The sequence below is a fragment of the Pituophis catenifer genome, unplaced genomic scaffold (genome assembly GCF_029215685.1).
Source record: "Pituophis catenifer annectens isolate HBS135680 unplaced genomic scaffold, rPitCat1.0.hap2 SCAF_1, whole genome shotgun sequence".
Classification (NCBI taxonomy): domain Eukaryota; kingdom Metazoa; phylum Chordata; class Lepidosauria; order Squamata; family Colubridae; genus Pituophis; species Pituophis catenifer.
This window is the reverse complement of record NW_027256881.1, coordinates 306,408,959-306,436,552: the sequence shown is the minus strand read 5'-3', so window position 1 is coordinate 306,436,552 and position 27,594 is coordinate 306,408,959. Positions and strand designations below refer to the sequence as shown.

At 34.7% G+C, this 27,594-nt stretch overlaps 1 protein-coding gene across 4 annotated transcripts in view; it reads left to right on the top strand.

Moving 5' to 3' along the window:
• The window catches only part of TTC7B (tetratricopeptide repeat domain 7B), a 108,506-nt gene that overhangs the window by 15,966 nt on the left and 64,946 nt on the right, over nt 1-27,594 (top strand). For 3 of the 4 annotated variants that reach the window (XM_070941291.1, XM_070941283.1, XM_070941276.1), the window contains exons 2-9: nt 689-843; nt 2,377-2,545; nt 6,097-6,227; nt 8,064-8,185; nt 19,160-19,238; nt 21,691-21,863; nt 24,117-24,180; nt 25,654-25,791. In XM_070941291.1, coding sequence (XP_070797392.1) covers nt 689-843; nt 2,377-2,545; nt 6,097-6,227; nt 8,064-8,185; nt 19,160-19,238; nt 21,691-21,863; nt 24,117-24,180; nt 25,654-25,791 — 1,031 coding nt within the window. Of the gene's footprint in view, nt 1-688; nt 844-2,376; nt 2,546-6,096; nt 6,228-8,063; nt 8,186-19,159; nt 19,239-21,690; nt 21,864-24,116; nt 24,181-25,653; nt 25,792-27,594 lie in introns of those variants that run through there. The other variant, XM_070941300.1, reaches the window with a different exon arrangement.

Here is a 27,594-nt window from a genome sequence, read left to right as displayed (position 1 = left end):
TTGACACAGCCTGGAGCGAAGGGGCCAGGGAGGGGGCTGTAGAAATAGCTGGGATGTTGTAGCCTAAATAAAATCCTTTACCCTGGGAATCAAGGATGTTGGTACAGGTGTTCGAAAGATGGAGACTGAGGTCACCTAGCAACTGGACTGTATACTGATTGGACCATGTGACTGAAGACTGGGGGGAAGTGACAAAGTTTTTCTTTTAATTGGGTGTAATTGGATTCAAGAGGGGGTGGTATCCTCACCTAATGATCACATGGGAGTCAGCAATTGCATTCTGGAACTGCTGTTGCTAACCAGTAGTCGTGATGTTTCACTTAACCTCATCGGTTAGTAAAGGAGTTTCCAATCCCACTTAGGATTATTAAGTGAAGACTGCCTGTAAAGACCATATTATACAGTTAGTACCACATATGAACATCTGAACATAAATTTTCTTAGACCATAAGTGTAACACACACACACACACACACGGTCTTTTAAGCTCTATTAAAAAGTGACATTTATTTTATGTTAAAGATGAGTGCCCACTTCAGAAGATGTGCTGTGAAGCTGCTTAAAAATTACTCATCTTAGTACATTTTTATGATTGATGGTTTTGTGTTATCTCATAGTGATGCTTAGTGTTAATAGAATATACAGTAACAGCTATTTAACTATATAATAATTTTGCCTCTCTCTATAGATGATATGGCAGAACTTCTCCTTGGAGAATCCAAGCTAGAGCTTTTTCTGAAAGTGAACCCTCTAAAACAGGGGGCAAGTCCCTGTGGACCCCGACCCAAATTAATTGAAGTCAGGAAGCATCTCACCGCAGCACTTGATCGTGGAAATTTAAAGGTATTTGTCCTTCCATAGTGATTGTTGAGAATTTGATGTTTGAGCAATATAAGAATAAATAATGTTGCTTTTAAAATATTTAGATTAATCATTTATATAATTGCAACACAGATCTATTTTGTGTATCAAGAGTTCCCAGTTTTTGTTCTTCCAGTTTTACAACACATTAAGTATATATCCCTGTCTTCTGGGATTCCATATGATTTGATTCTATTTAGCAGGATAAATTGTCATTGGAGATAACAGGCTAAAACATATGGCTGTGACAGGTAAGGGACAAAAGCTCAAGAAATAAAATCAAGGATAAAGCTATGAAAATGAAATGGTTTCATTTTTTAAAGGCTGGCATTTTCAAAGATACGTAAATTAAATACCAGCAATGAATTCATAATGATGTTTGAGTTTCCTCAGATATTATTTGGAACTGAAATAAATTAATCTGAAGCTCAGTTTTTGATGGGATTTAATTAATTTCACTTTAAAAAAAATTAAGCTCCAAGTCTCACCATCTTTTTGATAGCATATAGATTTAGATACTGCCCCACAGTTCTTTACAGCACTCTCTGGGTGCTTTACAATGTCAGTATATTTTCCCCCAACAATCTGGGTCCTTATTTTACCGACCTTGGAAGGATGGAAGGCTGAGTCAAGAGCCCCATCAGGGTTGAATTCCAGGTTGTGGGCAGATTTTGCCTGTAATACTACATTCTAACTACTGCATCACCAGGAACATTATGAGATTATGGTATGGTATGGTATTTGTTTTCTTTATACACTGCCTAGGGTTACATGGTTGAGCAGTATATGAATGGTTTAATAAATAACAAAATTATTAGCTTCATGACCCCATTACTTGGTGCTTATTTTTATTAGACTGCAATACTAGTCTTGCTAATGTACATTTTAAGTCCAAGAAAAATAATGCTAATTTGATTCCTTACGTTAACAGATATTTGACTGCGACTTTGTTGAAATATTAAAATTTATCCAGCTTTTTACGCAGATTCTTATTTCAAAAAACAAAAGCAAAATACAATTTTTATGTTGCAAAGTTGTTACTTCTCTTCTTTTTAGCTATAAGCCATCTATTTTTAAAACTATAAAGTTATATGTTAATATTTAAGTGCTACTTTAAAAAATGTTGTTTTAGAAATTATGATCTTAAATTATACTAGTCACTTTTCTTTCTCATAGGCTTTTTGTAGAAATAAAACTGATAATGGGAGTGCAGTTTAAACCATCTTTAGTCTTAAGAGATATAAATATAATATAAATCAATTTAAGGAATAAAGAATGTTAGATTAGTATATCAGGGTGTTTGAAACTCTTTTCTAGGTCCTAGGTTGCCATGAGAACTAGATGGAGTTTTGAATACGATCAATTTTCTAACACTAGAATTTTGCCTGTCGATTAGGAGTTCTAGGAATGTTTCTTTTTAACGAATAGGTTCTGTGGCCTAAAATACTTTTAAAATCCCATGAATGATATTGCCTTGTATCTGATACCTGCTGCTTGCCCTCTTCTTTTTTCTAGCCAGAGTTCTTACAAGAAGCCCATTTAGTTATGGCCAAATTAAATTATATGGAAGGTGATTACAAAGAAGCTCTTAATACATACGCTAAAGTGGGAATTGATGACTTGCAGCTTGCTGCTGTACCTCCTTATCGCTTAAGAATGATTGCTGAAGCATATTCAACCAAAGGTAAGCTGGCTTTCAGTGTAGTTTTGAGTTGCTCTCTCTCCCTTTATTTATTTATTTCATTTCTTACCATACTGAAACTTGATAGCAAATGTGTTTGCTGTGACGTAGATCAAAAGGCATGCAGAAAAGAAAGTGCATTATTAGTTAAGATAAGGCTAGCAAATTTGGTTTAAAAATGCACAATCAAGAACAAATGCTTTTTTAATTTGACCTATACGGTCCATATTAATTCAAAATACACCTACAATTGTTTCTATGCAGAGATATTGTTTATGTGAAAAGTATCATGTTAGAGTTATAAATTATGATGAAATAATTCCTGTCACATAAATTGTACAGTTTGCTTTCTCCACTTTATGCATTTGGCTTTTTCCGTCAAAATGTGAGCTATTGTAACAGGAAGTTTTTAATTGTCTCCAAAGTCTTGCAGAATTCTGATGTCTCATACTTGTGAATGGATTTTTTTTTTTATAATTCCTCTTGTGCTGCAGCCAAGCTAGAAGTTGCCATATTACCTAACACATATTGATGTGGAAATTCTGTGGTCCAAACTTGTTTTCAGAGTGTTTAGAATCTTCAAGTGAAAGTATTCTTATTGAATAAGTTTTTATTTTAAAATATTTTAATAATGTCCTGAAGCTTTCCTACTGGTAAGTATTTGAATACTGTGGAAATCTTGAAAGAAGACAAGTCTTGGAAGAAGACACTGACGAACATAGAGTTATTTAAAAAAAATTCACGAATGAGCCTGACTCAAAGGAGTTTTTACAATATTGATCAGTTTTTAGTTGCATGTTATTTATATTTCAGTTAGCTCTTGAAATAAACATGGATGCATTGCTCACAGTGCTCACAGAAATAAGGTAAAGGTAAAGGTTCCCCTCAAACATATGTACTAGTCATTTCCAACTCTAGGGGGCGGTGCTCATCTCTGTTTCACTATCCAAAGATGTCTCCATGGTCATGTGGCAGGCATGACTAAATGCCAAAGGCAAAGGCACATGGAATGCTGTTACCTTCCCACCAAAGTGGTTCCTATTTTTCTACTTGCATTTTTTACGTGCTTTCGAACTGTTAGGTTGGCAGAAGCTGGGATAAGTAATGGGATCTCACCCCATTACGCGACACTAGGGATTCGAACTGCTGACCTTTCAATCAACAAGTTCAGTGTCTTAGCCACTAATCCACCGCGTCCTGAGAAATAGAATTGATCAAATTTTCATAGCCACATCCCAGGAAAAATATTCAAAGAGAGTTGACTCTTCTATACTTAATACATATCTTTAGGGATTTCAAAATGTGAAATTAGATAATGATATTTTGGAATACTGCAGTACTGCGTTATCCAAATATTAGTTTCTGCTTTCTTATGGATGTATTTTATTAATATGAACAATATTTACAAGATAAACAAGGTCAAATACTAGGTTTAGTTACTGTAGTTTTGCCTTGATCATGAAATGTGCAATGTTTGTGTAGTTTCTATAGGTGGCAGTGTTGATTAAGGATCAAGATTATTCTTTGGACTTTATGTGCAATATTCTGAAAATGCAGCCCTTTATACTCATTAGAATATAGAATACACTTGGAAGTTTTACTGACAAATGGCATAGTTGATTCTAGAAGAATAATTGTATGGCAGATGTTAAATTGTTTTTTCTACAATATACAGAAGTTGTAAACTTCCAGAAGTTACATTTGTTGCAGAAAAACATGCATTATGATAAGCATATTGTGGTGGTGACAGTTTAAGTAGACAGGTGGAAAATAAAATTATTTTCCTTTTTAAAAAATATCTCTCTGATTTTAAATTCATAAGACATTTTTTTCTTGAAATAATTATTCAGGTTAGATAAAGAATGGATGGATTCATTCTTCCAGCCAAATTTAGAAAAGTTTTCTAAATCTTTCAAGATTTTATAAAGTAATTGAGACCCATTTTCTTAATATAATTAGGATTTAGATTAATGGATGTGGTGAATGTAGAACTAGTGAGTGAGAACCAATGAATGTGGTGGGGGATCCATGACATCATGAAGATGTGACGGAAGTGGTTTCCTCAACACCTTTTTGTTCATTCATAGGTTTTTGCTGTAACTGTGCTTGTGTTGGTTTAGGAGCTGCCTGTGCTTCCTCTAGAGACCTGTGCCAAAAACCTTGATATCTGTTGCACCATTCCATATGTCAGGAGCAAATCTGTCTATCCTGCTTCTGTGCTTTTCTTTTATAATGGCACTCTCGACTTTTTTTAAAGCAGTTTTTTAGCAGTTTAGCAACTTTATTAGCTACTGCTAATAAGATTGTATTTAATGTATTTTCTTATTGGTACTAATAACTGGAATAACATCATAATTGCTCTGCTTGAGCTGTTTTTCTCCATTGTTCTTCCAATTTTAAGATGCCACCAACGTCTCGTTGCATATTATTTTATAATTTAAATACACTGATGTCAGTTACTTCACTCATTTCATTTAAAAGTGTTGCTGTGATATTTTTAAAAAAACTTATTTTCTTAACAAACATTTATTTATATACCCAAATGTTCTTCCTAAAACATCTTAAGCGTCTCATCCTATGCCATTCCCTTCTCCTATTGCCTTTAATCTTTTCAAACATCAGGCTCTTTTCCACTGAATCCTCTCTTCTCATTTGGCAGCCAAAGTATTGGAGCTTCAGCTTCAGTATCTGTTCTTCAGATACTGAAAGCAAAGGGATGATTTCCTTTAGAATTGATTGATTTGATCTCCTTGCAGTCCAATGGACTCTAAAGAATCTTCAACAGCACAATTCAGAAGGATAAATTCTTCTGCGCTCAGCCTTCCTTCCAACTCTCACAGCCATACCTTTCTAACTTTTATCCTTTAGTACTGTTCATGGTGTTTCTTTGGCAAGGTACTGGAGTGGGTTGTCATTTCCTTCTCTATCTTAGGTGGCCCTGTGTCTCTTAGCTCATAGTTTCTTTGAGCTACTAAAGCCATTTTTGCACAACAAGGCAATGATCCATGAAAGGAATCCATTTTAGTAGAGGATCCAAAATAGTTTATTAAGTTAAACTTACTTGAAATAAATAAAAAAGAGGAAACAAAAATCCTTTGAAATATCTCTAAACCTATAAGTGAAGAAGGTGATATGAATACTTTCTCATTCTTCTTAAAAAGTATCCCAAATATTTTAAGCAGTTGTAGGAATGTTTTGCAAATCTGTTAGCATAAGAGGATTAAAATTATATGTAAAATCCTGATTGGGTTGCCAGTTCTGGACTTCTTTCATTGTTTTCTTTTCTTCCTTCTAATCTCTCCTTTGAAGCTAATAAATATTGTGTGATAGAATTTACCATAGACCTATTTAATTGTATTTTTAGATGTGATCTGTGTATTCATGAATCTCACTACATATTTTCTCACCACATTTACAATTATGGCTTCTCAGTTACATACAACAGAATTTTCAGATATAATGCACATTTAGTTGTTGTACTGTTTTCAGTATTTGATGAATGAAAAGAGATTGATTTAGTCACAAGTTATTTTCTTAAATTGTCTTTCCTTTAGGTCTTTGTCTAGAAAAATTACCAATATCCTCTTCAACAAGCAACCTCCATGCAGACCGTGAACAGGAAATTATAATGTGCTATGAAAAGGCTGGGGATATAGCCCTTCTGTATCTCCAGGAAATAGAAAGGGTAAGATGGGATAGGTAATCTCAACAAAATAACTAATTTTTATTTTTTATTTTACTTTTTCTCTTTCCTGGGATTATTCCCATCTACTATATATGGCTTTAAATTTTTTTTTAAAGATTCAACAATTTATTATTTGGTTTAAATAACCTATTCTCTATATAGATTATTTTAACTAATCCCAGTTAAAAAACAGAAACATCAATTTTTTTTATCTGTTCTAATGTTTTACATGCCATAATAGAGTACCCGTTATTTCTTTGAACTGAATAGCCCCCATGAATGGCTGATTTCAGGCATTCTAGATGAAAATAGTTCATCACTTGCTATTGAGAATATAACTCTTTATCCCTGTCTTACGAAAATAACTTTTCTGCACAAAATGCAGAAAAACTTCTCTAAATAGAATTCACATGATAAAAACAGTTTTCCCTATGATATTCTCAAGTTTTCCTTGGTAATGTGCTAAAACTTTATTTGTAATGAAATTTATTATACTAATTTGTTACTAAAAATTCAGAATGCTGCTACAAGAAGCATTAAATCATTTTTTTTCTCAGCTTTTGCCATAGCAGTTGCAACTTATATAGTAATAGCACTTAGTGCTATTACAGCCCTCTCTAAGCGGTTTACAGAGTTCAGAATATTGCCCCCAACAATCTGGGTCCTCATTTTATCCACCTCGGAAGGATGGAAGGATGGGTCAACCTTGAGTCTGATGAGATTCAAATTTGCCAATTATTTGGAACTTGCCAAATATGAACATTTAATGATGGGGGGATTGCTATTTCCATTCATAATATTTGTCTATATCCAAATAAGGCAACTTTTTTACAAACCAATGAAATGCAATAATAAATTATAATAAAATAATAGATTATAATGAAACATATAACATCACGAGCATTATAAACAAAACCAACAAAACCAGCCAGATTTTCTTACCATTTTTAGTCATAGTTTCCCATTCTAATATGTTTATTTAGGTTTGAGTTTCATTTCAGGAAAACTTTACAATTTTCATGATAGAGCTAAAAATTAATAAATTGTGGTTAGTAGTTACCTATCCTTCCTTTAAAGGTTATTTGATATTTAACTGATTCTAGGTGAAAAGCAATAGTGGACAATACTGTTAAAGAGTTTGAAGTTTATTTATTTACCGCATTTGTATATCATATTTCTCCGCAAAAACACAACAATTATTTGTAAAACTAAACAGGGATAATTGAAGGAACAGAGCCTTCAACAGAGCCTTACCCACAAAAAACCTATTTATTTTGGGATGATCAAGGTTTATTAGCATTTGTGGGATGAATTTTCATTAAAAAATTGGGATAAAATTGACAGTGGTATGATTGTATAAGTGAATGGATGCCAAAAACACTCACTCAGTTTTTGATGGTTTGAGATGATTGAAAAGGTGAAATTTATACAGTGGTCCTTGAAAGTTTTTAATATGCCATTTTAGTCCTTTATTTTAGCAAAACCAAAAAGCCATAATCAAGATAAAAGTCAAAAAATGCCTGACAATCAAGAGCTAATTTTAGGTGCTACAAAATAGTTACTGGAGGTCTTCACATAGGCTACATATTGCCAACCACTGAGAAATATATTTATGCTCCACAAATAAACCAATGTTATTATAAACTGTGTACCCACCTGTATTTCTTAATGTACAAGATGGGCATGAAGATTGCTTGTGTTGATGAAGAAAGCTTGCTTACATGATAGCCCTTCTATTCAGTGCAGCAATGTAGAGAATGTTCTGTCTCTGCCTCCCACTGGTGAAGGAAGAGATCATTTGGGGGAATTTATTCATTTATTTCTGTGACCTCCCAGGTAATAATAGCCAATATGCAGAACAGAAGTCCTAAGCCTGGGCCTGGAATACATGAACAAGAACTTGGATATTTTTTAGAAACTGGACTTCAGAGGGCCCATGTCTTATACTTCAAAAATGGGTAAGATTTAATTGTATATTCTTCCGATATAATTTTAAGAGTATTAACCAAAATGATTTAGAAAAACCTTGGGTTTTGTTGTAAGAATACACACGAATTAGCAGTAGTGCAATATTCTAATCCAAAGAGAGAAAGATGTGTTTCGGATCTGATGGTGGTGTACCTTTTATCTATTAGTAGCCCCATAAAGTCAGGAATACCTTAATCATTCCTTAATTTAAACAGGTATTTTCCTGAGCCTGTGTGGCTACTTAGGAAAGAGAAGAAAAGGTGCAACTGTTTAGAGAAGTTGCTGACAGGTATAGTGAATGAACCTATCCCAAATCTAAACCACTGTTTCCACTTTAAATCAGAATGTTGCATACCTTTGCAAAATACATATGTTTTTGTACGTACTATCTTGCACTTAATAATTTATTATTCAATATATTTTCTGGGAGTATGTTATAAATTGTATTTTAACTTTTCTCAGCATTGTGTTGAAACTTTAATAATAAAGAGTCCTAGACACATAGCCCTGTTATTTTTAAGTTTTTCCAAACTTTTCATCTGGCACTTATTTTAACATTGTGTTTTATGTTAAATATTCAATAGATTGATGATGCATTTGACCCCTGACTTGGGCTCAGCCCAGTCATCTTTTACAGTTAATTGTTTATCTGATTTTATAGACTCCTTTATTAGTCTTTTAACGCAGTGTCTTTAACTCTACTGTCATTATTTAATCAGATGAAAAAGAGAATAATAAAATTTTATTTTTCCAATATCACAGTGGTAAAGTGGGGTGAAAGGGAGGGAGTGTGCTCATACAGTATTCTATGTTTTTAAAGGAAAGTATAGGTAGAATCAATAGAATTTTGCATAGTAAAAATAAATGATTGTAATTGTTTAACTCATCAAACTTAAATCCAGATTGCATACAATATTAGCTTATTTAAATGATAGTGTAATATAGTACAAGATTAGGTTTGGTAAGTTAAACGGTACAGTAAGGCTGTGCAGGAATCCAGAATTGAAGAAGAAAAGATGATTTAATTGCACAGATACATCATAAAAAAGGTCTGTTTTTGTCACAGTGAACAAGTGTTAATGCAGTAATATTAGAATTGTGTGTTAAGGATGAAATTTAACAAAGTTTAGCTTTGTTGTGGGCATAACATAACATCCAATTTATATCTTTTTTGGCATCATGGCATCATTAGTGATGCCTGAAAAATTAAGGTAATAGCTAACTTCATGAGAATGAAGTCACAATCCCTGTTGACATTGCTTATATTTGGATCATGTCATGTATCTCTAAATATATCTGCAGACTGCTTCTCTATTTTCACTTGAATAAGCTTTTCTGGAAAATGAATAACCAGGAGATGTTTAGTTTGGGTGTTTTATGGGAACTCTTTTCCTGCTATATCTCTGACTAATATCTCAGAAAATAGACGCTTTTTAGTCTGATCTGGTAAAACTGGAGTAGTACTCAAAATATAGTTCAAGTGTTTTAAGCAAGAAGAACTTTGGATTGTTTGACCAAGTGTAATAGATTACTCATACTAAGGAATTATTAGATATTAGTTTTTCAGAAATCAAATTTTAATGTATACATATAGGGAAATAGAAATTGAGTTGTTGAAGTTTCCCAAGAATAAATGGGGAAAATATTGAAGATAATTTGTAAATGCTTATACGTTTAATCAGACACGGAGTAAAAGGACAAATTCTAGTGAAAATGTAAAAAAATAAAAATGCTAATATTGCAAGCTTTCATATATCTGAACTAGAATGTCCTGAACTAGATCCCTGCTGAGTTCAGTGTGACTTCCACATAAGTACATATGGGACTTAAAAAGACAAAATATTGCCATTTTTCTTTATGAATATTGGAGAAGGGGGCAGGATTCCATAGGTGATAACCAACTAGAAGCCCCAAATTATTTAGATATATGAAAATAGAATAAGATCCCTCACTAGGCGTATGCTTATGTCTAAAGAGAAATATTAGTTGAATTAGACTTGGCTAAAAAAACTTTTATAGATAATTAAGAGTTCTAAGAGAAGGGTTGCTTTCATCTTGTTTCCTGTATAGTTCACTTATCCATCTCTTCTCTCCCTCCATCTCTCTCTCTCTCTCTCTCTCTCTCTCTCTCTCTCTCTCTCTCTCCCTCCCCCCCCCTTCCTCTCCCCCCCTCTGTTTCAGAGTTCATTAGAGTGAACTTGATTGTTGATCAAGTTGATTGTTACTAATATGCCAGGTTCAATGTAGTGATACATGATTATTTTGATACAGTATATTGTGTTGATTTATATGTTTATGATATTTTAATTAGTGTAAAATTAAATGTAATAATATAATAGTAATACAATTGTTATTGTAAGCTGGTCAGAATTGTGGGAATTGCACCATATTGAAATGTTTGTGAATAGATAAATAAACAAGCAATGTCTCTATTACCTTACCTCCCCCTCCACTGGCAAATAAAAACCTTTGATCCAAGGCAGCTGTAAGTGGACATACAAAATAATAGTAAAATCTTACTTTCCAAAACCTTCCAGTACTTAAAACTAATATTATGACTGTTAGGAAGTTAATGAACAGGATTTATACTAATCAAAAATATCGATAGCTGCTACTATACAAGAATGATATGAACTTTTAAAAAAGCACAAATGGGCTTTATTTCAGTGACTTATTACTAGGACTAACTAAACACCATTTACAGTTTAATGTTACTAAAAAATTTCAGTTGATTTTCGGCACCTTTAGAAGTACGGTAAACCCTCGATTTTACAAGTCTTAATTTAGTAGATTTCATATGAAGCGAACAAAATCTGAATTCAAACCCTTCCCTGATAAAGTCAATGGTTGCTGCTTCTGTGCATGTGCAAACAAGCATTATACTTCATGATATTAGTGGCATTCTTCATGTCTTTCATATGTGCTAATGTTTGGGATACTGCTTTTTATAAGGTTCTGTAAGTTTTTTTGTAAATATTTGGTAATTGCTTTATTTAATCAATGATGGCTGCAAAGGGAGGCAAGGAGAAAAAAAAGATCCCACCTCTCAATGTAATAACTTTTATTGATTCCTTATCTGATCTTGAAGTCCAGCCTTATTACCCCCACTTCCATACTTTTAGGAAGATAATCATACAGAAGCAGCAACTTCCAAGACTCAGTTAAAATTGGATACTTTCTTGAAATCAATCAGTCATCCTATATCATCCCTGAAACCCAGCACATCTGCAGCAAACAGCCACCAGTAAGGTAAGTTTTCTCACATACACACATTTGGGGTATTTAAAAAAATCAAATTTAATGGACATCCATCCTACCAGGTAACCTATAAAATCGAGGGTTTACTGTATTTTTTTTTCTTTATCTTCTATAGGTGCTGACTTAAGTACAACCATTTGAAACCTTGCATGCATTCATTCATTAGTAAATTTGCAGAGACATCTTATGAGCCCAACTTTTAAACTGTTTTAATTATAATAAAAATATTTTTGTGGTTGTAAAAAACCGCTTGGAGTGGGCTGTAAAGCATTTCACAGATTGTAAAGCACTGTGAAGCGGTATATAAGTCTAAATGTTATTGCTAGCAATTAGCAATATACACAAATTTGTGTATACACAACAATTGGAAAATATACACAATAAACACCATAATACTGGTGTGGTTTTTGTTACTTTAAGAACTGTAACATGACAGGCCTAATGAGTAAGGTACAATTTTTAAAAGATAAGAGTTCAACATATCGACATTTGCTCTTCCTCTTGACTCAGTTAAGTCAGCTCTCAATAGTTTTTGGCTTATCCTGGCTTGTCACAGTCTCAGCTGGGGGGGGAGGGATGTCTTGATTGTTGGATGTCAGTGCTGCTTATAGCAACTTGTGGCTCCACTAGATATTAGTGTTAAGAATATGTTTTAAGACCTGCTTGTTTCTGATTACGCGTCTCAATATTGTTAAACAACCCACTAAAATCTTGAAAATGCAGTATTTCCTAGGTAAGTGGGAGGGGGGGAGCCTTAGACCAGTGGTTCTCAACCTTCCTAATGCCACGACCCTTTAATACAGTTCCTCATGTTGTGGTGACCCCCAACCATAAAATTATTCCTAAAACTATTGAAAATATGTGTTTTCCGATGGTCTTAGGCGACCCCTGTGAAAGGGTCGTTCGACCCCCAAAGGGGTCGCGACCCACAGGTTGAGAACCACTGCCTTAGAAGAAACATGGAGTGGCAATTTCCCATTCCAAACCATATGATTTTATGGGGCTTGCTTCAAAAATGACTATGAAATTCCTTTGGTAGAAAATACAGCAGGTGACAGGCATTTCTGGAAAGTGACACCTGCATTAGTTGCTAACTCTAGTGCTGCCTGCTGATTGCTTGTGACCATCTCTTGATGCTGCTGGATGCTGGTATTGCTTGCAGATGGTCCATAGTTATCTCTCGGTCACTTCTCTGATTGTACCCCTCTAGTGCTGGCACATTTTTGGCACCTTTGTTTCTCTGATAGCGTACAAGAAGAGGGCACATGGGTCAGGATTGGACATTGATTAAGCCGTGTAGTTAGAGATTGGAAAGAATAATCTTCCAGAATACAATATACAAAAAGAACCTATTTTAATTTTTTTTTTTTATTACTTTATCAGCGCACTCAACCAGAAATACAATGTATACAGAAAGTTCTTTTAAAGTTTTAAATGGGTGGATTTTCTTAGATCGGAAAAGTATCAGATTGCTCACATAATTATTTTTCTCAAAATGATTTGGTAAAAGCATAATAATTAGATTATTTAAGTGTCTACTCATGGCATGATTTTCAAGTACTCTAATAATCAATTTATATTGTACTCTTCCTGTTTGGTAAATAACTGAAAAAAAGAGAGAGAGAAATAATAGGATTAACACAGGTATATGTAAGTACACTGTTATTTATTGAGCAAACTCACTGTAAATTGGATCATGTTGTCCAGTTAATATAAACTATTATTCAGTATTTCTATTAGTGTTTCTTCAAACAAAAATGCTGCTAGTTTATTCATTGAAACTTTGCAGTACAATATGTTTAGGTAAACTGGGAAAACGCCTATAAACCAAACAAAGATTGTCAATTAACTATTGCAGACCAGTTCATTAATAGAACTCTGGTTTTTTTTTTTTCTCTAAATGGCAATTATTAAACACCTGTTGATGCTGTACAAAATAAAAGACTAATAAACCTTACGGATTTTTTTTTAAAGACTAGCATTTGTAGACTAACAGTTACTGCTTTTCGAGATTGTTTTTAAGTTTTAAATTTTGGAAACCGGTTCTGTACTTTGGTTGCTTTGTTTTATTCACTGGGGTATTGTATTGTATTGCATTGTATTGTATTCAGGGGTGGGTTCTAGTTACCTTTACTACCAGTTCGCAGTGGGGCCGCGTGCGCGCTCTTCTGCACAAGCGCAGAAGCATTTTAATGAAGTCGGGGGTTGGTGGTGGAGCCTCCCGCTGGTTTTACTACCGGTTCTATAGAACCGGTGCGAACTGGGAGCAACACACCACTGATTGTATTGTTTTGTAATTTTGCTATAAAATTACCCCAAATCCTTTTACCACTTTTGTGGTTTTCCATCTAGCTTCTTTAAAAATATCAGTGTTTAAATGAGTTCTAAAAGTTGGCATGTTTAATATTTACAATCTTTATTTTTTGCCTGTCATCTATAGAGTTCTATTTTACTAGAATGCTAGCTTTAGATTAGTTGAGAATATAGACTTCAGTTTGTCAGGAATATGGATGCTTCGTCAGCCAAATCAAAGGATAATTGAAAAAGCATTTTCCTGTTACTTTAGGTAAAATAATTTCAGGCAAATGCATATTGCAAGGAAAGTTTGTGGCAATTAGGACTGTAGAGATGGTGGACTATAATCTCAAAAAAGTTTATTGTAATGTAATGTGCTGAATTACAACACTGTCTGCTCCATTCAGTGTGATCATTAGAGACAAATACTGAACGTCTTGGAAAGCTGAATTGTATGCACTTGTGCAGGTAAAGTACAAATTTCAGATCAGAAACATCCTTAGAAGATACTCCCTCTTTCCTCTAAAGAATACTATTTCTTCTCTTCTGTTCTTGAAATTGTCATTTTTTTTGTTATCCCAAACTCTGTTTCCTTGAAACTATAGTTGCAACTTAATTATGGATCTGTTTGCAAGTTTCTGATTCTTAAGGAACTTGGTTTGCATTTATTAGGAATTAATGCGTGCATGGAATGTTAAATCATGGTGAATGTGATGTGAAGGAGAATACTCTAAAAATAGGAAGAACCAAGAAAAGATGTTTCATGACCCCTGCTTATCTGGGTTAAACTTCCAATTTACAAGCTTTTTCTCCCCTAAGATGAGGCAGGTTATAAATACTGAAATGAATGAGTTAATAAAAATATTAAGAATGTTTTACAAACATTTAAACTTGAGAAAATTTTAAAATAAAGCTGTGCTAAAGCTTTATTTTAGACCTAAAGCTGAGGTCTATGGAAAAAATATTAATGTGGTCCCCTGATACCATGCCAAAGTGTATGGCATTGCATTTTAAAACTCTTTTAAGAGTGCTGATTAGCCAGTTTATAATGAATTTTAACCTCATATCAGAGTGTGGTCTGGGTCATAGGTGTCCTAGAGTAATATAAATAATTCATTATGCAGAAATGTACTTGCTTCAGCCAAAAAGAAGAGTGTTGCACTAGTAACTACATACAACTATCCATCACCTTCCCTGAATTCCATTGTTTATAGATAACTCTCTTGCTTGCATAATCAACATAGATCACTTTTTCGCTATGGATCTTTTTATTTAGCAATAACATATATTATAAATAGATTTATTTTTAATAATTCCAAGTAATGCTGCTATGCTTAAATTGCAAATATATGTACACTACATTTCGTTTTCTCATGCATTGTTTTCAGAGTCAGATTTTCAGATTCAGAATTATCTGTCTTTGTTCGCTTTGCACACATTTTATTAGAGGCCAACTTAGGTAGCCAACCTTTACAAATATAACAATTTGTTTTAAAATATTTCATTTTCATTTTATTACTTTATCATATTCATACAGATAGTGTTGATATCCAAAGTAATGACTTCAAAGATTCTACAAGTCCATCAGAAAGCACTGCCTGCTTTTTTATTTAGTTTGGACGTTTGGATTATCTGATGGTTGATTGTAGCAATTTGTGGGGTAGGAATGTTCCTAGCAGTTTGCTAGGCTTGTAAGAGTCGCAACATATGGATCCACTTGGAATTAGACTGACTGGTTAGTGCTGGTTGAGATGATGGAGGCACGAATCTTCCTGGTAAAATAAGAAAAAATTGATCCTGTAGCTTATAATGAAGGTTATCAGTTTAAGATAGATAACAGTTTGGATGATTCTCAGTTGTATATCTCAATCTTTGTCTGGACAAGCAATACTAAAAAGGTCTTGTCTCAGATCCTGAGTCTGTTGAAGTCTGGTTGAGGAGCAACAAGCTTGGGCCCAAAAGACTTACGTGGCTATAGGGACTTGGAATTCTCAATTATGGGAATTTTTCAACCTTGGTTAAGCGAAGTAGTACTCTTTATTCAGGATCAATGCATAATCTGGAGGATTTCATCAACTTTCAGCTCCCAACTTGAAGACCAGATAGTAAGTGTGCCCAGAAGGCTTTTGCACAAATCCAACTTGTGGGCCTGTTCCTCAACTGAGAGACCTTTCTTGCAATCCTTCATGCCTTGGTTATCAGACAAGCAGGCAACGGCAACATGCTATCTTGGGGCTGATCTTGAAGACAACTGAAAAGGTATAGCTAGTCCTGAATGCAACAGAGTGATAGTCAGGCCTCACTGTGCTCATGTAACACCTTGATTTGTGACTCTCAGTGATTACCAATAAGCTTTTGAGTACAGTTCAAGATGCTGGTTAATACCTATACAATTTTATCTGATGTAGTTATCTAAGAGCTGTGGGGGCTCAGTGGTTAGAGTGTAGTACTGCAGGCTACTTCTGCTGACTGCTGGCTGCCTGCAATTTGGCAGTTCAAATGTCACCAGGCTCAAGGTTGATTCAGCCTTCCATTCTTCTGAAGTGGGTAAAATGAGGACCCAGATTGTTGGGGCCAATATACTGACTCTAAACCGCTTAGAGAGGACCATAAAGCACTATGAAGCGGTATATAAGTCTTAGTGCTAGTGCTAGTCTCCCATTCTATATAATCAAGTCCTGTCACTTAAGCAATGTTTCTAGTGGGGACCCAGGAAATGGATTTTTTTCTACTGCAGCACCTGCTTTCTTGAACACCATCCTCCTGTAGATATCTTCAGCCTTCCCTCTTGGCACCTTCAAATGAGCTTTAAACACTTCCTCTTGCCTTTGGTGTCCTCAGGCCTTGGGTGTCCAGCTGACTTGGTTGAGGGTAATGGGAGAGATTGTTTTTTTTCATTGTTTCCCTCAAGGTGATTATACATTTTTATGCTGTTATTTTTTTCCTGTTTTTAATTTTGTGAAGCTACTCAAAGTCATTTTTAGAGTAAGGCAGCTTAAAATCTTTTTTAAAGTTTTACTAAGGTTTATTTTAGCATAAAATATAATGAAAATAAAAAATCAGGAGGAAGCACAGGATTTAAAAAATGGGAGAGGAAAAAAAGATGTTGACTTCTGATACTTTCCAACGTAATAAAATAGTAATCCTTTAATGACCTCAACTTTTTACATTACTTATAATTATTACAAGCCAGTTCTATAACTGCATGATTATTAAATCTTCAAACTAAATTCTAAATTTCATTTTTTTTTCTCTTTCAAGCATAAAAACCAGAAACAGTCTCCCAATAGAAGGAGATCTAATAAAATCTCTGTCTAGAGCAGTTTATACCTTAACCAAATCCATTTTTCTCATGTTGTGGGAAATGATAGATATTTCCATTTACATTCATTAATCTTTCTAAATATAATCATCTGTATTAACAAAAATCTCTATACTCTTTCAAATTCTTTAACCTTAAAGGGAAAACTCATTTATGATATTTTAAGACTCTAAAAATTTCTTAAGAAATATCTTCTTTATAACTTAAACAATTCTAATGCATTTGTTTTACACATCGTATGTTTCTATAATGTATATGCATATATCTAGGTTTCGATAAAATAGAGACTTTATATACAGTTCGGAGCATAATATTTTCAGTTTTTTAAATTGTTGCATACTGTGTTGGAAAATGAGAAGTTAATTATTCCAAATTTTTTCTGCAATCTGAATAATATAATATGGGAAAATCATTTCTGAATTACTATACAGTCTTCGAAATCATTTTGTTGGGGAGAGGGCATTAAGGAGCAACTGAATGTATTTTCTTCTACTTCATTAGCCCTTTAGCACTTGAGTAAAAAACAAAAACTTAGTTACAGTCTTTTTGTCATCTTTCCCACTGAATAATTGTTAAGGACTGGGTCAATGTTCCGTTTTCTCTGAGGAAATGCATTTCAGGAAGCACTTCCTGAGCTTCACTTGCTCTCAACCAGAATCAATCATCTAATATAGTGTTACTCAAGCTTGATTACTTTTAAGATGTGTGGATTTCAACTTCCTAGCTTCTAGTCCTGCTTTAGGCATAAAAGCCAGCTGGGTCAAGACTGAGCCAATCACTCTCTCTCAGCTTAACTCACCTCACAGAGTCAGAAAATAGAGGAGAAAGGAGTATTATGTATATTTGCCACCTTGAGTTACTTGTAAAGTAGTTATGGTGGGATAAAAATGTAAAAAATAAAAATTTGTAGGTTTAAGTAGCAAGTGCTGAAAACTTTCTGAAAACAATCTAATTAGTAAAATGTGTTTCCTAATTAACTGAAAAGGACAATTGTTAATATTGTTTCATTTGTCAGATTTCAAGCAGAAATTTCAACAGAAAACATAACCCATGAGTAATTGGAAGATATAAAAATACAGATAATTCTGAGTTGAGTTTTATTTATAGTTCTAGTACTGGTAAGATGCTAGTCCTCAGTTTGAAATTAACTGCATTATAATAAGTGTAATATAGTACAAAATGCTGCATTATAAAAATAATGGATTAATATTGTTAATTATGTGTTAAGAAAAAATGATGAGAAAAATGATTACTTGGGAAATAATATATACAAATACAAACATTCCTTCCTTTATTATGCATTATGTTGAAATTTTTGGACTTCTTCAAAATAGACATCACATTCTGTCAAGTTGGAAGAAAAACATTTGAAATTTTCTTATTGCAGCTTCCATGCATGATCTGTGGTTCACATCTTCTCGTTCCTAAACTCCACTTATATATTATAGTACTGTTTCTCAGGCTCATTCAAGTTTTAAAAATAGTTATTGATATGCAAATTGGAAACATACATTTCCTTCACTTGTTTGATCCCTCTACTACCAATACTGGGAATATTATTATCTTTGGATGAAGGAATAACAAAAAATTATTTATCAGTAAAAGAAATTTAATTAAATGATGTCAGTCTTTCTGGTTATCCCCTTTACCTTTACTGTTGAATTTATTTAAAAAATACAAATATAAATTCATGGATTATACCTTCCAGTTTTTCACTTTACTGCATTTTATGACATTTAACTTCATGATTGTTTTTTGTTTATAAAAATCCCTTACCTCCCCCTCCCTTCCTCTCTTCCCCCCTCTTTATTTTTGGGAGAGGGAATAATTTTCAATCATCTTCCATTTGCATGGTGCTGTGAATGGAATTCTATCCTGGAATCAATCCATTTTACAGATTTAAAGTTGTTTTATTTTTATAAAAGGGGATAAGGTGTGAAATATTTTAAATGAACTTCAATAAATGGAAAACACTACTAATGTACTTATAGAATTAATAAGAAAGGATGCAGTATTTAAATAACAGCTTGGAATAATTTTATATTATTATATTACAATTTATATTATTATATTCTATGTACTTATACAGGAATTTGACAAGAGGAGTTGGCAGATTTAGAGAGATTCTAAGAGCTGTTGAAACAAGAACTACACAGAATCTACGCATGGTAAGTTTTTATAGCTGTGGTAAATTAATGCTTGAATACAATGAAATTCAACTAAGAATAAGAATACATAGGTTTATTTGTAACAGTGTTGATTTTAATGCAGTGATTATTGATATCATTAGACTATTAAAATATTATAGCATAATTATTGGTTATTGGTGCTCTTCAAGGTGTTGGTTCTCACCTTTAAAGCACTCCATGGCTTAGGGCCAGGGTATTTACGAGACCGCCTGCTGCTACCGATAACCTCCCACCGGCCAATACGCTCTCACAGAGAGGGCCTCCTCAGGGTGCCGTCGGTCAAGCAATGTTGGCTGGCGGTCCCCAGGGGGAGAGCCTTCTCTGTGGGAGCACCCGCCCTCTGGAACAAGCTACCTCCCGGAATACGGCTGATTCCGGATCTCCGCACTTTCCGTAAGGCCCTGAAGACGTTTTTATTTCAGCAAGCCGGCCTGGCCTGAATAGGTTTTATGGGTTAGTTTATTAATTGTATTGCTAGGGGTTTTTATTCGGCCTGGCCTGAATAGGTTTTATGGGTTAGGGGTTTAATTGTATTGCTTGGGGCGGCCGTTTAATTTAATTTATTTTTAATTATTTTAACTTTTATATCGTATGTTATTTTAATTCTCGGCTGTTCACTGCCCTGAGTCCCTTCGGGGAGAAGAGCGGGATATAAATTTAATAAATAAATAAATAAATAATATAATAATATAATATAATATAAATATAATATAATATAATATAATATAATAATAATTAATATAATAATATAATATAATATAATATAATATAATATAATATAATATAATAATATAATATAATATAATATAATATAATATAATATAATATAATATAATATAATATAATATAATATAATATAATAATACAATACAATACAATACAATACAATACAATACAATACAATACAATACAATACAATACAATATGTGCAGAAAAATAAACATATTTGGAAAAGTTCAGTATCTATATAAAGTGGTCCTGGTCCTGGTTTTATCTTTAGTGCCAAAGGAAAATAGTTCCTGACTGGCTTCCCTGTGATATTTATGTACTCATACTTTGAAAACAAATTCTAATTCATTAAACAAGCCAGGTATATGAAGTTATATTTTTTAGAAGACAAACCAAGCCTTTCTCCTATGTAGCAAACATGGCTTCATATAAAAAAAGGTGTTACTTTGATGAATAGATAAGAACCATTCTAGTATAAAATACTTGATTTCAAATCATTTCTCTCTCCCCACTGTTTTTTTAAAATTCAGATCTCTTTGGTTTCTGTCACTGACTTGGCTAACATCTTTTTAAAAAATTCTGCAAATTAATAGCTTTCCCCAAGTTTATTGATATTCTCTGATATATAGATGGTAATTTTTTGGCTGCTTAAAAATAAGAATGTGAAGAACGAATTATTTGTACATATGATATAATTGATTGCTTTTTGAAACTTTTAATGGTTACATTGGTGAGTTTGTTCTTTAGGCTATATTTTATTCTGGACATTACTGTATTTTTCAGACTATAAGATGCTCTGAAGTATAAGACGCACCTAGCTTTTGGGGAGGAAAACAAGAAAAAAAAAATCTGCCCCTGCCTTGCAGCAATTTGCCTCATTGCAGCAAATACCAAACAGTGTGGTCAGCTTCAGGACAGCCTGATTTAGCACAAGCAGCTGATTGGCGGTTAAATCTGTCTCCTGGAATACTTCCTATCAGCTGTTCCAGGCTGTGGGGATCGTCTCCGGCCATTGGCACTGTCGCCGCCCATTGGTGCTATCACTGCCTCTGCCAGCCCCATTTTTGGCCTCTGCGCATCACATTTCCAGCCTCATAGCACCCCATTTTTGGCCTGTTCCAGGCTGCAGGTGCCACCTATCTCTTTCTCCTGGAACGGGCAAAAATGGGGCACGCGGAGGCCAAAAATGGGATGCACGGAGGACAAAAAATTGCCACAGAGGCGGCAATAGGTGGCAGTGGCGATGGGTGGCAATGGCGCCAATGGGTGGCAGCAATCCCTGCAGCCTGGAACAACTGATAGGCAGTATTCTGGGAGGCCAATCTAACTGCCAATTAGCTGCTTGTGCTAAATCAGGCTGTGCTGAAGCTGACCATGCTGTTTGCTGCAAGGAGATAAATTGCTGGGAGGCAGAGGCCGAAGGGTGGGGCCCAGCAGGTGGGCAGGGCTTCTGCAACATTCGCTGTATAAGACGCACAGACATTTCCACCCACTTTTGGGGGGGGAAGTGTGGCTTGTACTCCGAAAAGTATGATATATTCTACATACACCCCATTTGTATACCATCGATTATTGAATAAAGTTGTACAGTGCACAAGGACTTCAAGGAGTAAGTTGTTTCCTGTTATACACAAGTTCTGCATCCTGCTTTTGTTTATTCTAAGCATTGTGGTGGTGGTGATTTCTTTTTTCTTCCTAACAGACAATAGCAAGGCAGTTAGCTGAAATTTTGCTACGAGGCATGTGTGAACAGAGTTACTGGCACCCTCTGGATGACCCTCCTCAACAATCACCCTTAAACGATCCACTCTGGAAAGCTGCAAACACTAAAAGTTATGCTCTTAGCAGAAGACCTCGCGTGTATTCAGGAGAAAAGTATGTTAGAATATAATAAGTTCATATGATTTGTGCTATTTAAATAAGATTAACACAGTGTATGGGCACAGTTCCTTAACTGTATTAACTGTGTGTACACAGGGCAAGTAGAAAAGATGAAAGAAGAGTGCAAAGGATAAGTTACTGTGGAGAAAAGTAGAAATGGAAAACAGAATTAAAAGCTTTTTTAGGTAAAACATGAAATGTGAATGATAAGGACAGACACATCTGTTTTTAAAGTATGCTTCCTGTGGTAGAAATTGGCATTAAAACTCATTCAGCTATATAACAAAGCAGATTTATTAGCGATACGTTTCAGTTACCATTCTGTTTGGGTCAGCAGTGCAGTTTTCAAAGCCTCTCAAAAAGGTCTTTTCCCTTTTCCTGGCAGATTAAAACACACTGATTATATGTGAGATCACTGGGGATTGCCTTTATCTTAGCCATGTTGAAAATTAAAGAATTTTAACAGAGCTGTTGCAATAACTAAATCTATCTAAAATGTGCATGGCTGGATGTCTGAATGTTTATTTGTAAGTTATACGCAGCAGCAAATATTAATCATCTTATAATTCAAAACTGTTTGTTGTGAACTTAAAACAATTGTTTTGAGTTCTAAATAGGATTAAAGTTCAAAACTTAAATATTTTGTACATCTCTTCATTGGCATCCTTCAGTCTCAAGAGACTATGGTATCGTGTGCTCTGGAAAGAGGTCCTAAAACAGCATCTAGTGTGACTAAAAAGGCCAATTCGCGGGTGGCAATCCCTTCCACACTGAGGGCAGATAAATTCTGTCCCCTGCCCAGCCCCCAGATTTCACTGGTTCCGGGACATCCTCTTTGCCTCAGCCTGCCCAACAAGTGTCTCTTCGAATTGGAGAAGGCCATGCTGCGTCTTTAGCCTCCAAACTGAACGATCGGAGGTCAAGGTTTCCCAGTTGTTAATGTCCATTCCCAGGGCCTTTAGGTCCCTCTTGCAGATATCCTTATATCACAACTGTGGTCTCCCTCTGAGGCGCTTTCCCTTCACTAATTCTCCATACAGGAGATCTTTCAGAATCCGACCATCAGCCATTCTCACGACATGTCCCAGCCAGTGTAGACATCTCTGTTTCAATAGTGTATACATGCTAGAAATTCCAGCATGTTCCAAGACTGCGCTATTTGGAAATTTGTCCTGTCAGGTGATGCCAAGAATTCGTCTCTTAATAAATCTCTTAAGTATAAAGCAAATCAGGTTGAATGCAGGATTTAAATTTTATTAGGAAAAATTCTAAGTATTTCCTATAGGTGATCAGATTTTATTTCAGTATGCTTGCTATTCACTGCCTATGTTTTCATTAAGTAAATAAACTTTTTTCTCAAATTTCTTAATATTCTGAATTATGCATTCTCTAAAATATTGATATGGAATGTGTTGCCAGTATGGAGAACTGGTTAAGATACCATAGTCAGTAGTTCAAATGTTCAGCTAGGACTGGAGATATCTAGGTTCAAATCCAACATCATTTTCTCTCAGTTTCAGTAGTCTTATGAAGTCTCTTTCCTGATCTGGTCTGTTCTGCAGGGCTGATGGGTCACTATTAAGGAGCTGACATTTTATCATGTTTTTCTCTGATCACTACGATGAATACGATGGACGCCATATAATCATTTCAGAGCTCCTTGGTTTCTTTATAGATATTTCTTGAAAATGTATCCATTATCAGAGAACATCACAGACTGATGCCTGCCTCCTGCATTCCCAGTCATGTTAAAGGTCCCTATTAAATGGTCTTGAGTTTCAAATATTATAAATAATAAAAAAAATGTAGAGTGGTTAATTATAATTTGGTCAGGTTTAATGTCATTTAAGAGGGTTAAAAACAAAAAAAATACAAGATATTCTGATTAGAATATTTATAGGAAATTATCCTATAAAAGAATAAAAGAAATTTATAGGAAAAATGTACTCTTCAGACCACTGAACAGCTCTATATATGAATATTTAAATATTATAAAAATATGACATTAGCATTTTAAATAGGAGTAGTTTTAGTTGCCAAAGTAGCATATTTGTTTGAGCTTTTCTAAATTGTTACACTTTGAAACACCTGTTTCAAAAATGGCTTCATTTCCATAATTTGAGTTGCTTTTACAAAAACAAAATATCAAGTTGGATCATCATGAATATGCAGATGTGACACAACTGTTAACTATTACATGTAAATCAATTTTGTTGACTAATATAATGAATGCTCAATTTTTAACAGCATTTTTTGTCCTCAAGAGAATACTGAAGAAGCTTTGTTGCTGCTACTAATCAGTGAATCCATGGTGAGTTATATTTTTTATAAATGAGCACCTTTTATATTATTTCTGTTGCATTTTACTGTTTAATAGTTCACAAATTGTAACTTGCTGTAACAAGAGCAAAAGTTAAGTGTGTATCTACATAGATAGGCTACCATGTGTGCAGTATGTGGATTCAAAGCAAGAAAACAACATGGTATGATTCCCTCTGGGTACATGTACTCCATGTGCTTCCTCTGCATTTCTTTCAGTATTTATGCTTGTGTGGATGTATATGTGTGTATAAATGTACTTGTAGGCACACATGTGATCTCAACCAATTATCTGCACCACTTGTATCTTCCATACCTGTACAAATAATCCTCAACTTATGACTTTAATAGGGCCTGTCTATCATGGCCATAAATTGTGACAGTCATAAAAAAAGAGTCATCCTTGTGATTGACCCAATTTTATGATCTTTATTGTGGTGGTTGTTAAGCAAATGCTGCAGTCGTTAAGCAAACCAGTGATCAGCTATGGATTGGTTTTGCCAAAAACCAGAAGTAGATTCCAATTTTTGGCAAAAACATTTTAAAACATGGTCACATGACTTCAGGAGGCTAGTTGCCGAGCACCCAAATGTAGTCATGTGACCACAAGGAAGAGACCTGGCTATCAAGACTTCAGAACCATGTTGCAGGTAAACCCAGGAAGATCCATCCTAACTTCAGATGTTGCTAAGTGGCGGGTTGTAAGTTGTGGACTATCTGTAACAACTCGACTAGCTTTGGCTTATACCAGTAGAATAGATGCGCTAACCTACAAGGAACTGGATACATGTCAAGATTTAAACTATTATCCTTGTCAGAATATTCTGCATGGATTATACTAAGGTTTTACTATCTTTTTGCAGCTGGTTTTCACAAAAATAGTTCTCAAACCTTTTACCTTCCCTCTTGTGTAATAGGTATGCTGTTTTTTTATTTCTGCCTATATTCAGTCTTTGGTCCCATTTCGTTACTAATGACTCTCCATTTCTGAATAAGGTATCCCATTTCTGACAATACTAAGAAGATAATGCTTCTTTTTCCTTTATGGTCTTTTGCAGGTTGCTGCAGGTTGTTACCTCATTTAACAACACTAATTTGCAATTATGTTGTTAAATGATACAATCACAGGTTGAAAAATCACATGACTGCGCTGCTCAGCAACAGTTCCAGTTGCTGTAGTTAAGCAAGGACCACATAGGTCATTAAGCAAGATCCTTATGTGATTGGGATATCTGACTTCCTGAGCATTTCCCTTTTGACTTTGCTTGTGGCAAGCTGACAGGGAAGGTTGGAAATCACAGTCATGTGACTGTGGGATATTACAATGTTATAAGCATGAGGTTCAGTTGTAATTACCATTCAGTCAGCACCATAGTAAGTTTGAACAGTTGCTGAATGAGTGGTTGTTAAACAAGGGCCACCTATATACTCATCAAAACTTTTCTTGTTTGGTATGGTTTTTCAGGCTAATCGTGATGCTGTATTGAGCAGAATACCAGAACACAAAAATGACCGTATTATCAGTTTGCAAAGTGCATCTGTAGTGTACGATTTGCTTACCATTGCCTTGGGAAGAAGAGGTCAATATGAAATGCTCTCAGAGGTAAGTTGTAAAATAAGGCCTGGCATCCATATGAAGCTAGATGCATGCTGTGTGGTTTGTGTACATGTATAACTGGAAGCTCTTACTTCATGTCTGTCAGGCATCCTCCCCCCCTCCTGGTTTTATTTTATTCTTTTGGATAAATTCAATTCAACGTGCTGGTTTTAACCTTTAAAGCCATTTATGGCATAGAACCAGATTATCTAAGGGACCATTTCTCCCTGATTACTTCAGCCTGTGCCCTTAAATCTAGCAAAGAAGACATGATGTGGGTACCATCTGCTAGGGACCTATATTTGGTGGTCCCAGGAGGTGGGCTTTCTCTGTCATGGCACCCGCCTTATGAAATATTCTCCTACCCAAAGTCAGGTAAGCTCCATTTCTGTTAGTGTTCTGGAAATCCCTGAAAACCTGATTATGTCATCAGGCTTGGGATCCCAGGGAACTGGTTATCATTCTTAGATGGTTCCATTATTGTGGCTGATACATTTACTCTCTCTGGCCTTGTAGTTTGTATATATTTTAATTTTCAATAGTATTTTAATGTTTAATGATGATTGTTTTATATTTTTATTATTTTTTAATGTTTTTATTGTTTTATTTGATTGCTGTATGCTGCCTAAAGTTACTTCTTATAAGCTAGAAATTTGAGAAATAAATACATTTTGGGGTGGTGCTCATATCATGGTTTAAAATTCTAAATGAGCTCATTCTATAAACTAGAAATTTGAGAAATAAATACATTTTGGAGTGGTGCTCATATCATGGTTTCAAAATTCTAAATGAGCCCATTCTGGATTTATGCAAATCCTGTTGAACAATAAATTAAAAAAAAGAATTCACCAATTCAGTGTACCATTTAACAGATTATCTGTTGTTCAGTTGAATGTTCACTGATATTGATGGATATAAGAGAAACAGAACCTGACAGAATTTAGTATGATAAGAATGCAAAGGATTGAATGTAATTTATGTGATAGCTAAAGAGATTGTCACTTGAAAAATAGTATTTTACTCATTTTATTTTAAAGACTTACTTTTTAACAATGGCACTGGGCATTTCACAAGGACAACAGTAAAACAAGGATTCGTTCCAAAACCCAGTTTAATGGAGGCAACAGAGGACGCCCTAGCTCTCCACCCGTACTGTTTTATAGGGCATGGATACAGTTAACTATCATTAGGCAGGCAGTGATTTCTCACAGCTGTCACAATCAAAGCTGCCGCTTGTTCCTTTCATGCTCGTCGCAGGCATAGGACGTCATTCCCCTCCGCACTATTATCTCTTCAGCAGCTGATTTATGTTCCCGTTCCACCCTTCCCTCTTCATTATCTCTTCAGCAGCTGATTTATGTTCCCATTCCACCCCCCCTCTTCTGGCCTTCAGTCCATCACCCACTATTATTGTACATGGTGTCCTAATGCAACACCCCCCTCCACCGTGTTTTGTTGCTGGAATCCGTCAGTATTCTCCGTATCCCTTCATGGTCTTCAATACCATCCATCAAGGTGATGTGTTGTCGAGGGGCTTTTGACACTCGACATATAAAACCATACTTTTATCAACATGCTTGAATGATTGAATAAAAATCTCATCTCAAAAGGTATTGACGTGAAAGAGTTAAAGGAAAACATAAATCTGATTTGCAGATCAAATCTAGACTGTTTGGAATAAATTCTCCCCCCCCCCTCTTTTGCTGGATGAGCTATGTAGTCTCATTTTTCTTCCCCTTTTTTCCTTTCAGCTTTCAATTGTCATCTAACTTCTTAATGTTGATGTATATAATAAAGATTCTTATTGAA